General features: G+C 35.1%; 1 protein-coding gene across 1 annotated transcript in view; it reads right to left on the reverse strand.

Moving 5' to 3' along the window:
* Window positions 1-2,477: 2,477 nt before the first annotated feature.
* Window positions 2,478-15,342, reverse strand: part of LOC126883528 (uncharacterized) — a 37,566-nt gene continuing 24,701 nt past the window's right edge. The window contains exon 3 of the mRNA XM_050649167.1: window positions 2,478-7,799. Within this exon, the coding sequence (XP_050505124.1) occupies window positions 7,197-7,799 (603 nt within the window). The 3' untranslated portion in view covers window positions 2,478-7,196. The remainder of the gene's footprint in view (window positions 7,800-15,342) is intronic.

The raw sequence follows: 15,342 nt of genomic DNA on the forward strand, positions 1-15,342 counted from the left end.
GTCCCATTCCGGTCATATACATTCTTAATGATTCTTGTATATGGGGCATATCAACTCTATTATTATTTAAGGCATTAAGGATTCTTCTTCTTCTTCTTGACTGGCTTTACAACTCGGGGTGAGTCTTCGCCGCATCCACTATGGCCCTCCATCGTCTGCGATCTTGCGCTTCGATTTGCCATTGTTGTACCCCAATCCTAGATAGATCGGTTTCAACATCATCCTTCCATCTTTTTCTGGGACGGCCCACTGATCTTCTACCGTCTGGTCTCTCGAAGAACACTGTCTTTAGCACTCTGTCTTCCTCTGATCTTACTATATGACCTGCCCATCTTATCCGATTAGCTTTTATATGTCTGACGATGTTTTCAGTACCATATAGAGTCACCAATTCAGCATTGCGGCGCCTTCTCCACTCGCCTGTCAATTCATCTCTTTGAGGACCAAATATCATTCTGAGGACTTTCCTTTCAAATATCAGCAATTTATTTATTTCTCGCTGATGTAGAGTCCATGTTTCACTCCCATATGTAACAACTGGGCGAATAATTGATATGTACAGTCTTAATTTAGATTGTCTTTTCAGCAGCTTAGATCTTAATAATGATGATAGGGAGTATAATGCTCTATTTCCCGCAGCTATTTTTGCTGAGACCTCTTTTTCTATGTGATTGTCCTCTGTGATTACTGCTCCCAGATATTTAAAGTCTTTTACTACTTCAAAGTTGTGGTCATTAATAGTTACGTTCTGCCTAACTCTTGGTCTTGGATTTTTGGTCACCAGCATATATTTCGTCTTCTCTTCATTTATTCGAAGGCCCAGGTTACCTGTTTCCTCCTCGAGCTGTGAAAACACCTCCCTTACGTCTCTTGTAGAATGTGCGACTGCATCTAGATCATCGGCAAAGGCCAACAATAGTTTTGATCCTCGATTTGCGAATCCCCCTGTTAGTTCAGACGATATTTTACTTATTGCGTATTCTAAAGCCAAATTGAATAGCAATGGTGATAAAGGGTCTCCTTGTCTAAGCCCTGATGTTATACTAAATGGCATCGATGTTCTGTTTCCTATCTTTACCTGTGCATATGAGTCTGCCACGCACATTTGAGTGAGCTGCACTAATTTTCTTGGTATTCCCATTTCTAGCATTGCTAGCCATAGTCTGCTTCTTTTTATCGAGTCATATGCTTGCTGGAAATCTACGAAGATTTGGTGTACATCTCGGTTGAATTCCCAGTTTTTTTCTAATATTTGTCGGATGGTAAATATTTGATCTATTGTTGACCTTCCACTTCGAAAGCCGCATTGGTAGTCGCCTAGAATATCTTCCGAATACGGAGTGAGTCTCTTTAGTAAGATAATTGATAGAATCTTATACGCTGTACTAATAAGCGATATGCCTCTGTAGTTTCGGAATTGCTCTTTATTTCCCTTCTTATGTATGGGTATTATAACGCTTCCATTCCATTCTCTAGGCATTAAGGATTGCTCAAATTTATATATGGAGTCAAATGCCTTCTCGAAATCTACCATAATTATCCAGAATGTCGTATCTGTTTGATTTTTCGATTAGTGTTCTTATTACTTGTATAAGGTGCTACATATATGGATATGGAGATATAGATCTATGGTGCTATAACCTTTTATAAATCTTGCTTGTTTCCGAGGCTGATAACTATCCGTATTGTTTGTTAGTCGTAATGTAAGTATCATCAGAAACAGCTTATACAAAACTGATGGGGCATATGTTATATAAAGTTTAAAACCTGCTAGTTTTCACAATCATAAACTTGTCAGGATGACACGTTCCACAATAGGACGTTTTCGTAGTGTGACGTTCGAAACCTGTAACCTGTTCCACAATTAAAACGTCCCCTGTTCCAGTGTTCCCATACATCAAAATTTGTCCGACTAGACACCGTTAAGCTATTAACAAATTTTCATCTTGCTATTAATCAACTTTGCTTCAAACAAGTTGAAAGTTATGAACTCATTGAAAGTTTTTAAAACAGTTTTAATGTCATTTGTGATTAATTCCCCATTAAAGTTTTTTGACGTGTGAATTAGAGTACGGATTTTCACAAATTGTCTATCAACTGTAACTAGAATGAAACTTCAACATATCTTAAGATTTTTGTAAAACACCCTAGGAAAATTATTGAAATGGTTTAATATGTCGAGAAATACACTTCTAAATAAAAAACCAAAAAACACCGAATCTTCAATAAAAATGTGGTTGGGACGCAGGTTCGTATTTGTTGCCATTAAACGATAAAAAAAATATTGAACATGTTTTTCTCAATTTTTCGACCAGATGTTTCATTCGCAAAATATTCAACCATCCCCCTTCTTGTATGACATCCTATATAACAAATATAATGGTACAACCTTCTACAGACTTCAGGTAAAAATTTTCATTTAAATCTATTTTCAACCGCCCACATTTTACACGAAGAACAAAAATTGCAAGTAGTAATTGATGTAAAACCAAATTTATTGCACTTTTAACAACACAGAGTTAATAATAAGATCTTGTAATAATAAATATCATTAAACCTACATTAAAACAACCTCAACATCCCACATATTATGTACAAAACCATGGCGTTTCTAGAAATTAAACACTTTTCTTTAACTTCTTTTACTTTAAATAAAGTAGAGAGTGAAAGACATTCGATTATATAGGTACATATATATCAAATGTTTAATTATTAGTACGACCATTTACATTTTTTTTATTTTTACTAGACTAGTCAAAAATATTTAACCTCTTCAACAAGAAACCGACAATAAAGTATTATTTTTAATGCAAATACATACACAAAATGCAATGTAAGATATTTTTAAAACAGTACAGTGAGTTTTAAAAAAGAACATTAAAAACTATTGTCTATTTTTTACAGAAAACAGTGAAACGGAGACAAAGTTTTTGTTTGATTCTGTTTGTATTCATTTCTACCGATCCAACTGTTAATATGTTGTTATTTTTTCACTTCTTATATCTGTGATCCTCACTATCACCCTTTCATCGGAGTTTAATTTCTACGTTTATCACTTTTTGGATTGAACCAACTGCTTTTAGATCTATTCTGTTGATATTTGCTTGCCAGCTGACTTTCCTTTTTTGAAGTTTACATAATATTAATTAAGTATCACACTGAAAGAAGAGTTGAATTTCATGATATGGGAAGCGTTATTCAAAGTAACAATGGATTTAAACTCTTGATTGGAGAGCTGAGACTTAAGCAAGCAGCTCAAGCTATTAGTACAATGTCCAATTCCTCGAAGTTTCAAAGTACAAGATTACCTGGACAACACAAACGATGCTCAAGTACTTAAGTTTGCTGAAGATCGTTTTCTTAGACTTCAAGATTTGTTACAGCTTTGGTTGAAAATTAACAGATGTTCATGATGCAGTGGTTTTCTCAGACATTGTAATCAATCGTTAATGAAACAAAGAGAGCTGTTAGAATTATTAGCACACTGAATATAATATTATGTTGTACATGCTTTGGGAAGAAGCCTGTATCCAGTTAATTTTGAAGAAGAGGATATGCAAAGGAAAACCTTCAAAATAATGGACAATAATTATTATTAACTTCGGAACTACTCATGTAATTATATTGGATAAAGGCATCAACGTAATTACTAAAAATAAGAAGTGTATTTTGTCTAATAAATAACAAATTAAGACAATGTTTTCAGTAGTAACTGCACAAGAACTCTAAAATTATCAATTTGTCTCTCGAGTGACACTTTGACAGTTTTAATTTCACCACATGAATAAAACTGTCTTTATAAATCATTTTAACTAATATTTTATTGATATTTTCACCTGAATATTTGCTAAACCAGTTTATTGGTGTACACTGTGACAAGTTGTAAAATATTAATTATCATTAATGTAACTGAATGTTAATGTAACAAAAATGAAGCATTATTTTCTTATTTATTCTTACTGTCGTGTGATATTCGTAAGATTATTTTTTAATACGTATATTATGGATATTTCATTAAATGTGACAAACTAGGAAACTGGTTGCCATTAAACAGAAACAATCTACTTAAAAAAATTATATCGGTAATTTTCTACAGTAGATAATTCTCAGTATAATTTTAATCTGATTGGACAGAATTAAACACGTGATCAATTATCTTACTATAGGATTGGAAGTTAAAATCATCAAAAAATAATCGCTGTAATTTTTATTGCTGTAGCTTTCTATTAGTCAGAATCTCTTATGAATGAAATAAAGTTTTAAATTAATTATGTTATGAAAACTGGGCTGGAATTAGAAACATTACCACACAAAAATTATTATTTAACAGTTTATTGTTTACTCCAACGAGATCTTCTTCTTCTTAAAGTGCCTATTCATTACGGATGTTGGCGATCATCATGGCTATCTTGACTTTGTTTACCGCAGCGAAGAAGAGTTCAGTGGAAATGTGTCTTCTTCCCGGTCTTCTTTTACCATTTACCTTCCCTTGGAGAAGCAGTTGGAGAAGGCCGTAACGTTCTTGATTACTCATTATATGTCCTAGGTATTTAATTTTTTTGTTTTGATGGTTATGAGAATTTCTCACTCTTTCCCCATTCCAGCGACATAATATGTCAAAATTAACGGTTAAATATAAACTTATACTTTTTTTCAAAAACTACACTGGCTTATATTATAATCTAACTAAAAATTGAATTACAGATTTAAAAATATGTCTGGTTCTTGTTGAATCAATTGTTACACTCATAAAGAAGTCTGACATTTAAGAGTAATTGTTAAAATTGTATAGTTATTACAGTCACAAATAATGCTTTATGTGTTCTAAATAACAAATAGCCTTTATATTTCTTGGATTTTATGAACTTTAAAGGTAATTACATTTATCTATGATAATTTATTACTACTATTATTTTAATCTAGTGCATAGGCTAAAGTGTAGAACATGTTCAATTTAGATTTAGATTTATAAAATGTAGATTTGTATATTAAAAAAACATCTCACAAAGGTAGTCGCTGATTTTATAATTCCCTAAAAATTTGAGTTAGATGAAAGAATGAGAGTTATAAAATTTGAGTAAAAATGTCAGATGAGAACATGCGGAAAATACATATTTGTTAAGGTGATTGAAGTTTCTACGACTTATAAGCAAAAACTCTGCAAAACAAATTATGAAGTCGATTCCAAAGGAAAACGCTAGACAAAGCATGATCCTTCTGGCGAACTAATATCATTACTATATCTGATAACATGCGGTTCCGGTTCCACTAACTAAACTTAAATATGTTTTGCATCTGTAATGATTCGATGTGTCTGGTAACATGTAGACACGAAGAAATCCGGAGTGGAGATGGAGACCAAGAGAGACGAGAAGAAGGACAGAGTAAAGTTAAAAGGAATGGTAGACCACATAAGAGCAATGACAAGCAAGAATTGAATGAGGTTGGTGCAGGTAAGACAAATATGCAAACAATTGAAAGGGACATATTATATTCAGAAGTGGATGGATACAGCTTGACGAAGGGAAGAGGGAAATACATGGAAACGAAATAACGACATGTCACAATTTTGTCCAGGATTTTTCACTGATATTAGCAATGAAGCAACAATTAGCAACAAAGTATATATTTATGCTAATACTTTTATTCAAAGCTTGAATAATAATATATACAAAGATGAAGATATGATATGGATACCAAGACAATGTCTGTATAAATTTTGACCATTTGTTTTTATTATTTTTCAATTAAAATAAACGTATTACAATAATATTCTCTATGCTAAATTATCTTTATACAGATATGTTGATAATTGTTTCCATAACTCCCTCTATCTTAAAAAATGGCACCTTAAAAATATTAGCTAATATGGAGAAAAAGTACAAGTTTTTATTGCAACACTTTATCATGTTTAATTTCATTTTCATATCAACTCTGAAGTCAAAAATTTGAAAGGTTGTAAAACATAACAATTACTAAAAATATTCCACAGTCTGAAATGTCAACTGTAACTGACTAGTGTGAATCTTGCCTCTGCAGATCAGTCTCTATGTTCTTGTGCTCATTATAGGCCTACGGCTGTGTGTAGCTAACCTATGACAAGGCTGCGACTAAACTAAATCTAAATTTGTCTTCGACAAACCCTACAAAATAATAACAAGACAATGTAGGGACTCAAATGTGGCAAATTCGTATTGCATACCTACACATTGATGGCTCTAAAACGTAAGAAGGCTCAGGATGCGGGATATACTAAAGATTACTGAACCTAAGTATAGAGTGTGCTATGGGCAAAAATGCCATCGTAGTTCAGACGGAACTAAGCGCTACTAACCCTGAATAGACCACGTGTCACCTCAGGGTTAGTAATGGAGTGTCACGAGTCACTAGGCTAAGTGTCGGATGGTAAGAACATCATACTGAGGTGGGTTAAAGGACAAAATGGAAATAAAAGCGAGCGCATTGCTGACGAGCCAGCTAGGAAGGCGGCAGGTCTAACACACTTAGGACCTAGTGATCTTTTTGGTTGGTCAACTACAACAATCGTGGAAATTGCCAAATATCACTCCCACACGTAAACCGTGAAAAGATTGGAAGAAGGGCAAGGATGTAGCCCTGCAAAACTAACACTAAGGAACCTTGTAAAGTCAGCACCAAAAAAGTACTGGGGAATGACCATGAAAAACCTACTCTTAACAGTTAGTTTTTTTAACTAACCATTGTCAACTAAACAAACACCTCCACACACTGGGGTTAGCAGACACACCTGTATGTAAGAACTGTGAACGAGACAACGAAACTTTCGAGTATGCCCTATGTGAATGTCTGCAGTGATCGTCAATACGAGAGTACGCGTTCGGCTAGCCCTGGCCTACACCTGCTCATATATGGGGAGATGTCACCGGCTGAATTGGTCACCTTCCTGTAAATGGCAGGATTGACAATGAGCTAAGAATAACAGCCCTCTGGGAGGATGCACAATGGGTCACTTGTGACCTATGTGCTGTGGGACTTGACCCACCCTCCCTACTCTTATGGCATTATTTAATTAGTGGTAAAAAATTTGGTAATATGGGTATATTATAATATAATTAATACTTGTACTAACTAATATCGTTCAATACAAGTAAATGAATCCACAACTTTATGAGTGCTGGTACTTTGAATAAAGTTTATTAGCCTAACCTAACTATTGTTTATCTTTTATACTGAACTGTGTAAGACCCAGTGTTAATATCCACGTTCTGCGCTGGGTGGCCCGTCCAGACAGGACCGTTTGGTTGGGGAGCGTTATAACTAGGGTTGTTGTTCCAACTTGGATTGCTGTTCCAACTTGGAGCAGGGTTGTAGTTGTTGTTATCGTTTTGGAATCCAAAGTTTGACTGCGGTCTATAAGCAGGTTGTGGCTGATACCTTGGAGCAGGTAGAGGTTCAGGTTCTGGATCGGTTCTGTAATAGCTTTGAGGTTTGTAAGCTGGTTGCGGTCTGTAAGCTGGTTGTGGTCTATAAGCTGGTTGTGGTCTGTAAGCTGGTTGTGGTCTGTATGAAGTTTGTGGCCTGTAATTTGGTCTTACTATTTCAGGCTCAAATGGTTCGAAAGGTTCAGGTTCTTGTCTGTATGCTGATTCGGGTCTATACCTGGGAGCTGGCCTTTGTTGAGGCTGAGATTGCTGTCGTTGGACATAGGGATCGTCTTGGTAATATGCCGCAGGATCTTCCCTGTACTGTCCATCATCTTCTTCATTTGGAGCCAGAGGTCGGGCATTTGGCGAGTTGGAATTTAGAGTAGGTGGAGCGACCTAAAAAATGAAAATAAAATAAAATTCAAAGTTCAAATTTGAAAATATCAACAATATTTGTTTTTTGGGACATTGAACAATGTTTAATTTTTTTGCATATTACAGGGTTGAAAATTCCAGAAAAGAATATATAAAATATCTGTTAAGCAGTACTACTTAGATTAGCCACATATATTTGTTTTGGTACGTACACTGAATATAATAGAATAGAAATATGCTTTATTGTCACTGAACATTTTTACAATTTTATGGACAAAGCTTACACACAGTGAAAAGAAAAAACATAATATCAATAAAAAATAACAACAACAATTTACTAAAATTAGATAAATCGTCAATATATGTACAGTATAATATAAGATATAAAAGCCAAGACAAAAACAATTTATTGCAAAATCTATATAAATTGCAAATTGAACATACTTACAAAAAATAAAATAAAATACATAAGGAACTGACAAGTTTATGCTACTGCGTATGAAACCCAATTTTCTTAGTTATTCATTAAGAAATTCTTGTATTGAATAGTGTCTTTTAGATAGATAGACTTTTGTCAATTTACGGAAGTTTGGGAAAAATGTTGCAATTTAAGTTGTAACGGGAGATGGTTGTACAGTTTTTTTGCGGAATATAATATAGATTTCTTTACTAACTCAGTGGACGGAATCGGTAAATAAATAATGTCAAAGATTGAATTTCTGGTGGAGTAAAGATGATTGGGCCTTGCTGGAAAGACATGAAGGTGTTTACGAATTAAACAAACCGTTTCTAGAATATATAAAGATGGAAGTGTTAAAATTCCGTGATCTCTGAAGTAACTTCTGCGATGTGTAGATCTTCTGAGGCCAAACAGATATCTTATTGCTCTTTTTTTTTCAATTTAAAAATAACATCAAATAGAGCAGCTGTACTAGAACCCCAAACAGGAAGACCATATCGAATGAGACTCGAACAACGAAAAATATCTTATTTTAGAAGATACTAAATTGAGTTCCCTTGAGACAGATCTTATTGCATAGCAAGCTGAGGCGAGTTTCTTACTTAACAAATCGATAAGAAAAGACGATTTGAGGTTGCTGTCTAAAAGAATACCAAGAAATTTTACAGAATCAACGGTACTGATCTGGCTGTTATTCAGAGGCAAAGGTTGAAGAGCTCCTTTATAGGATAATGCTACTGTTTTATTTACGTCAAAAGGGAGTAAATTAGAGTCAGACCAGGTCTTTATCGTCAGTAGATCCAAAGTTATAGTTTCATGAAGAGATGCAATAGTTGAGTTGCTCCAAGTGATACTGGTATCATCAGCAAAAAGAAAAAATTTCCCATCGATTTTTAAATTAGTGATGTCATTTATAAATATAAGGAAGAGAAGAGGACCCAATACTGAACCCTGTGGTACTCCACATACAATGATTTTGAGACTAGAGTCAGTATCATTTGCTCTAACTAGTTGTTTCCTATTATTCAAGTAGGATTGGAACCAATTTAAAGAAATACCTCCAATTCCATAGAAATTTAGTTTTGTAATCAAGATGTCGTGATTTACACAATCAAAAGCTTTGGCATAGTCGCAGAAAACAGTGGCAGTATAAAGATTATTGTTTAGTGCTTGGTAAACCTCATGTAGAACAGAAAACATGGCATCAGTGGTACAATTATTTGTTAATGATAGCAGTTAACACTGCACTATGTAGATTCATTTTCCTAATATTATAAATACTATAGAAGAGCAAGCTTAGTGTTAGTTGATCGCTATTGAAGCAGGTGTCTGTTTAATATTTAAATATCTTCTTTTTCTTCCTTTTTGTAAGCAATTCTGCTTGTTCATTGGCGGATTGATACCTCTATGGACGGTTGCCACTCCATCTTTTGCGCGGTTGGCCGATACCTCTGCCGTTTTTAGTAGTCTTTGTGTTGTGACTGTGTCGGGTCTTGTTTCTGATTACTTATAATTAATTATTGTTACTGATTATTGACCTTACACCGGCTTTGTAAATTCTTGACTTCATCTCAGTGTTAATATGACAGTTTCGCCATATAGTGTTATTAAGGCATCCTGCTAGTGTTTTCTTTTTGTACTTGATTTCTCATTTCTTGGTCCAGATTTCCCTAGCTGGACAGTGTAAGTGTAATTCCAGGTATTTTATTTCTATGTTCAATACTGATAGCATCAATTTCTATTTTACATCTGATTGATTTTTTGCTGCTTATTTTTTATTACTATTGTTTTAGTTTTCATTATAGATGTGATCGTCATATTGAATTATTTTGCTCTATGTCAAATCTATGGACAAATACTTGTAGACAATCTTCATCTTGGGCTGTCAATATTGCGTCGTCTGCGTAACAGAGTATTTTTACTTCTTTGATTTCCATTCTCTATCCTCTTTCTTTGTTGATACTTTTGATGTTATCATCAATAGGGCTTAATAAGTCACCCTGACCTATTCCGCTATATATGCCATCATAGTTGATGTGCTATATATGTTCTGTAAGGTGTTCATCTAATCTGACTTCCGCTTTTTTGTTTTGGTAGATGTTTTTAATAATTTTTGTAATATCTTGGAAAGCTTCTCTATTATACAGAAGATGGATTACATCTTTGAGTCCTACTCTATTAAACACTTTCTTCAAGTCAATCATAAATAGCAATGCTGATATATTATACTCTAGCGATTTCTCAGTAATTTGCTTTATGCCGATTATTGTATCTCTATACTATCTTTCGAAAAAATCGCGTCGCTTAAGTGGAATTGGGCAGGACACGTCGCCAGATTGCCAGACAACCGATGGACAAAACGTATTGTCGAGTGGAGGCCGCGAGAAGAAGCACTACGGAGCAGAGGACGCCCACTAACCAGATGGGCCGATGATTTGAAACATGTTATCGGTAACTGGATGCAAGCCGCACAAAAGAGAGATGAATGGAAAGAGCTGAGGGAGACCTATGTCCAGCAGTGGACGCGTACGGGTTGATAATGATGATGATGATGATGATACTATCTTTCAGTATGAAAACCCTGTCGTTCATCTGCTAAACTTATCTTCTGATTCATTAGTTCTTGTAAAATTTTAGTTGTAAGTTTTAGGGTAGTATTTAACGAGTTGGTACCTCTGTAGTTTGCTGGCTGTTTTTATCTCCTCTTAGTAGAATTATTACATTCTAAATACTATACAAAATAGTTCGACAGGGTCCGACATGAAAAACTAATAGATTTATTGAAAAACAGAGATATAGACTGACGAGATTTACGAATTATCATCAATCTGTATTGGAATCAAAAGGCCAACATAAAGATAGAAGAACAAGAATCCGAGAATATTGATATAAAGAGAGGAGTAAGACAGGGTTGTGTTCTGTCGCGGCTACTGTTTAACCTGTACAGTGAAGCCATATTTCAGGAAGCGATAGCGGAGCTAAGTGATGGAACCTCTATAAACGGAAGAATAGTAAATATTATAAGATTCGCTGATGACACCGTTATAATGGCAGACACCCTGAAATCGCTACAAGAATTGCTAAATAGAATTAACGATTATTGCATTCGATACGGACTAAAAATAGACATGAAAAAAACTAAATTTATGATTGTCTCAAAAAAAAAATTAAAGTCCAAATTGAAACTGCAAGGCAAGCATTTATAAAAATGAAGACACTGCTTACAAACAAAGACCTTCAGTTGCCTCTCAGATAGAGGGATCTAAGATGCTACATATTTTCTATATTGCTATACGGAATGGAAGCTTGGACATTGAAGAGACAACACATACGAAGAATAGAAGCGTTCGAAATGTGGTGTTACAGAAGAATATTGAAAATTCAGTGGGTTCAAAGGATTACCAATGTTGAAGTGCTACGACTTTTAAATAAGGAGTTAGAAATTATGAAAAGTATAAAAACTAGAAAACTGGCATATTTGGGTCACATTACCAGAGGAGAAAAATATGAGTTGCTAAGAATTATTATGCAAGGAAGGATCCAAGGAAGAAGAAGCATAGGAAGAAGACGCACCTCCTGGCTGAGGAACCTTAGAGAATGGTTTAACTGTAGTTCATTACAACTATTCAGAGCAGCAGCCAACAAAGTGACCATAGCCATTATGATATCCAACCTCCGATAACAGTGGGAACTTTAAAAAGAAGAAAACTATACAAAATACTCGTTCATACTATACATACTACTCCTCGTTCTTCATTTTTCCGGTGTTTTATAATTTTATTAATCGATATTGTTAATTGTTGCGTCATTCCCGTTCCAGAATATTTCAGTGACTCTTTTGTTATTCCGTCTTTACCTGCAACTTTTCTGTTCTTCAGCTTTTCAAGTGTTTTTTGAATTCCTTGTGTACTTATATTAACTTCTTCATTTGTGGTAATTTCTGATGTTTCCGGTGCTAGCGTCATTTGTTCTTCCTCTGCATAGAGCTTTTTAAATCCATGTATTCATTTTTTTGTTTTGGTTCTATTTGCTCCTTTACCTCCGTTCGTTGACCTCTTATAAAGCGTCATATTTCCTTCTGCAGGCCATACAAATCATATTCCATTGCTTTTGAAAAACATTCCCAGTGATAATTTTTTATTTATTGTCATGTAATAATGTCATGTAATCTTATGCCTCTTGTGTCTTGTATTGGTCGACATGCATTTCAGGTAAGCATTTTTCTTTTTTTTTGCCTTTTTCCTTCAAAGAAATTAAAAAAGTACAAGGAGAATACAAGATATGCAGAAAAAATCGTTCTGTTAAGCAGATGACGCCATCCTGATTTCCTGATATCAAATAACAAAGATATTCTTTACCCAATGGCACAAGCATTAAAAACAGCCACCGAGACATATCATATAAAACTATCTACTTCTGAAGCAAAAGTTTTTCTTTATAAATGGCACAGACCTTAGTCATTAAGCCAGTTCCAATAGATTCTCAACATTGCTCTGCGATCGCAAATCCAATGAAGAGATAAGAAGTCGATCAAAAATAACAGATATGATCCAGAAGATCAGCAAAATGAAACTGGGCAGTGTTAAAATATATTCAACTATAAATTATGGTATTCTTATTAGTGTTAAAATGGACATATGCAGTCTAAGTGGGCGGGCTGATTCCCCGAACCTTTTAGGTCGAAAACTCTTACATAGGATTGCATGAAAGTATCGTGTTACAAGACATATGGATGTGAGAGCGATGTTAGTAGTTTTGTGTTTGATATTTTTACTGTAGTCTAGAAGAATATCTCGTTGTAGAAACACGTATCTTAATTTCTTTGTATATTGTAATATTACGGTTTTTCGGTTATAAAATAAATAGTTTGTTTACGTTTATTTGTAACTTTTATTATCTGCTATTTCTAATAGGTTATGGGCCTCAGTTACGTTGTTAGCTCACCTGTATTGAGATAATAATTAAAAGTGTACAGTCGCGAAATTTTCATGTTAACCGAATACATAATGGCGGAGAGTTCGAAATATCACGTCGAAAAGTTGAACGGCAAGAACTATCAATCCTGGAGTTATTTAGTGAAAATGTTACTCATCAATGCTGATCTATGGGAAATAGTTTCGAGTGAGTTACCATTAGAAGCAGATCGAAGCAGTTCTTGGAAAAAACAAAATGATAAGGCTTTGTCAACTATAGCCTTACTTGTTGACGTTAATCAATTAGTGCATATCCGAAACAGGGAATTCGCGCGCGATGCGTGGGTAGAGCTAAGGGAGGATCATCAGAAATCAAGTTTGTCTAGTATGGTGTTTTTGTTAAAGCAAATCTGTAGGCTATCGCTAGAGGAGAATGGTGATATGGAAGCACACATTAGTTTATTCCTAGAATCGTTGAATAAACTGGCCGCCTTAGGGGAAGAAAGTAAGGACAGGTTCTCAGCAGGAATTTTGCTGGGAAGTCTTCCAGACTCATACAGTTTTTTGATTACAGCGCTGGAAAGTAGGCCATCGAGTGAATTTACTCTAGAATTTGTTAAAGTAAATTAATAGATGAGTACAGGAGACGTCAGGGAGCTTTGGAAAGAAATCAAGAGGAGTCGGTGATGAAGTCAGTATACGAGGGTAACAAAAATAATGGTACTGCAAGGGCAGAAGCAAGGAAAAGGCCAATAAAGTCACTGAAGGTACTGATGATGCATGTTTTATGGTCAATTATAGCTCAAGGGACGGAAAAAGGGATTCTGCTTCGTGGTATGTGGACTCAGGAGCTTCGACATGGTTAATTACAAAGGATTCTATACCCAATTTGACGGTAGCAGAAAGGGCGTTGTAAGTTTGGCGGAGAAAGGGCAATACTCCGAGGTTCAGGGTATAGGGACAGGACTTATTGAGTACGTGACTGGATCGGGAGTGGAAAATTTAAAAATCGACAAAGTGTTGTATGTGCCGGGATTAGACTCAAATCTGCTTTCGGTGAAAAAGCTAACAAGTGCGGGACATAATGTGCAATTCGATAAAAACGAGTGTAAAATCGTTTTACACGGAAAAGTCGTCGCGAGTGCGGTGCCTTCACCGGACTTATACAAACTGTGGACCATGGATTGAGTGCTTTGGAGCACTCCAGCAACTGTCAACATGCATGGCATAGACGGTTTGGACACAGGGACATGGATGCAGTCAAACCCTTAATGGAAAAGAAAATGGCAGTCGGGATTGATATGACAGACTGTAGGATTAGGGAAACTTGTGAATGCTGTATGAAAGGTAAAATTTTACGTAAGAGTTTTCCAAAATTTTCTCATAGCAATACATTTAATATTCTTGACTTATTACATTCGGATATTTGCGGGCCCATGAAGACTGTTACTCCAGGGGGTAAACGTTATATTTTGACTTTAATTGATGATTTTTCTAGATATACAACTATATATTTATTAAATCATAAAAATGAAACGGTAAAATGTATAAAAGAGTTTATAGAATTTGCGAGTTATCAGTTAGGTAGGGTTCCAAAAGTAATTAGGTCGGATAGGGGTGGCGAGTACGTAAATAATAATTTAAGGGAATTTTTAAAGGGTAAAGGTATAAAAATTCAATATACAGCAGGGTACTCTCCAGAACAAAACGGGGTTGCAGAGAAAAAAAATCGATCTCTAGTTGAAATGGCTAGGTGCATGTTAATCGATGCGGGTTTAGCAAAGAAATTTTGGGGGGAAGCGATAGTGACAGCCAATTATTTGCAAAATCGATTACCTACTAAGTCGAAAGAAAAAACGCCCTATGAATTGTGGCATAAAGTAACACCGAATGTGTCGAATTTGCAAATATTTGGGTCTACGGTTTATAGCCACATTCCCAAAGAAAAAACGAAGGATAAATTTGATCCAAAAGGTGAGTCACTGATATTTGTAGGTTACTCTGATGAATCAAAAGCATATAGATTGTCAAATGTAGATAAAGAACGTATTACAATTAGCCGTAGTGTGGTGTTTTCCAAGAGAAATATATGCGTCGAGAAAAAGGAGGCAAAAAGTGAGGAAATATCCATTGGGTCCATGATGGAACGGAAGAAAATAGAGCCAAACGACGTAGAAGACAGAGAGGTTGC

The sequence above is a fragment of the Diabrotica virgifera genome, chromosome 4 (genome assembly GCF_917563875.1).
Source record: "Diabrotica virgifera virgifera chromosome 4, PGI_DIABVI_V3a".
NCBI classification, from domain to species: Eukaryota; Metazoa; Arthropoda; class Insecta; order Coleoptera; family Chrysomelidae; genus Diabrotica; species Diabrotica virgifera.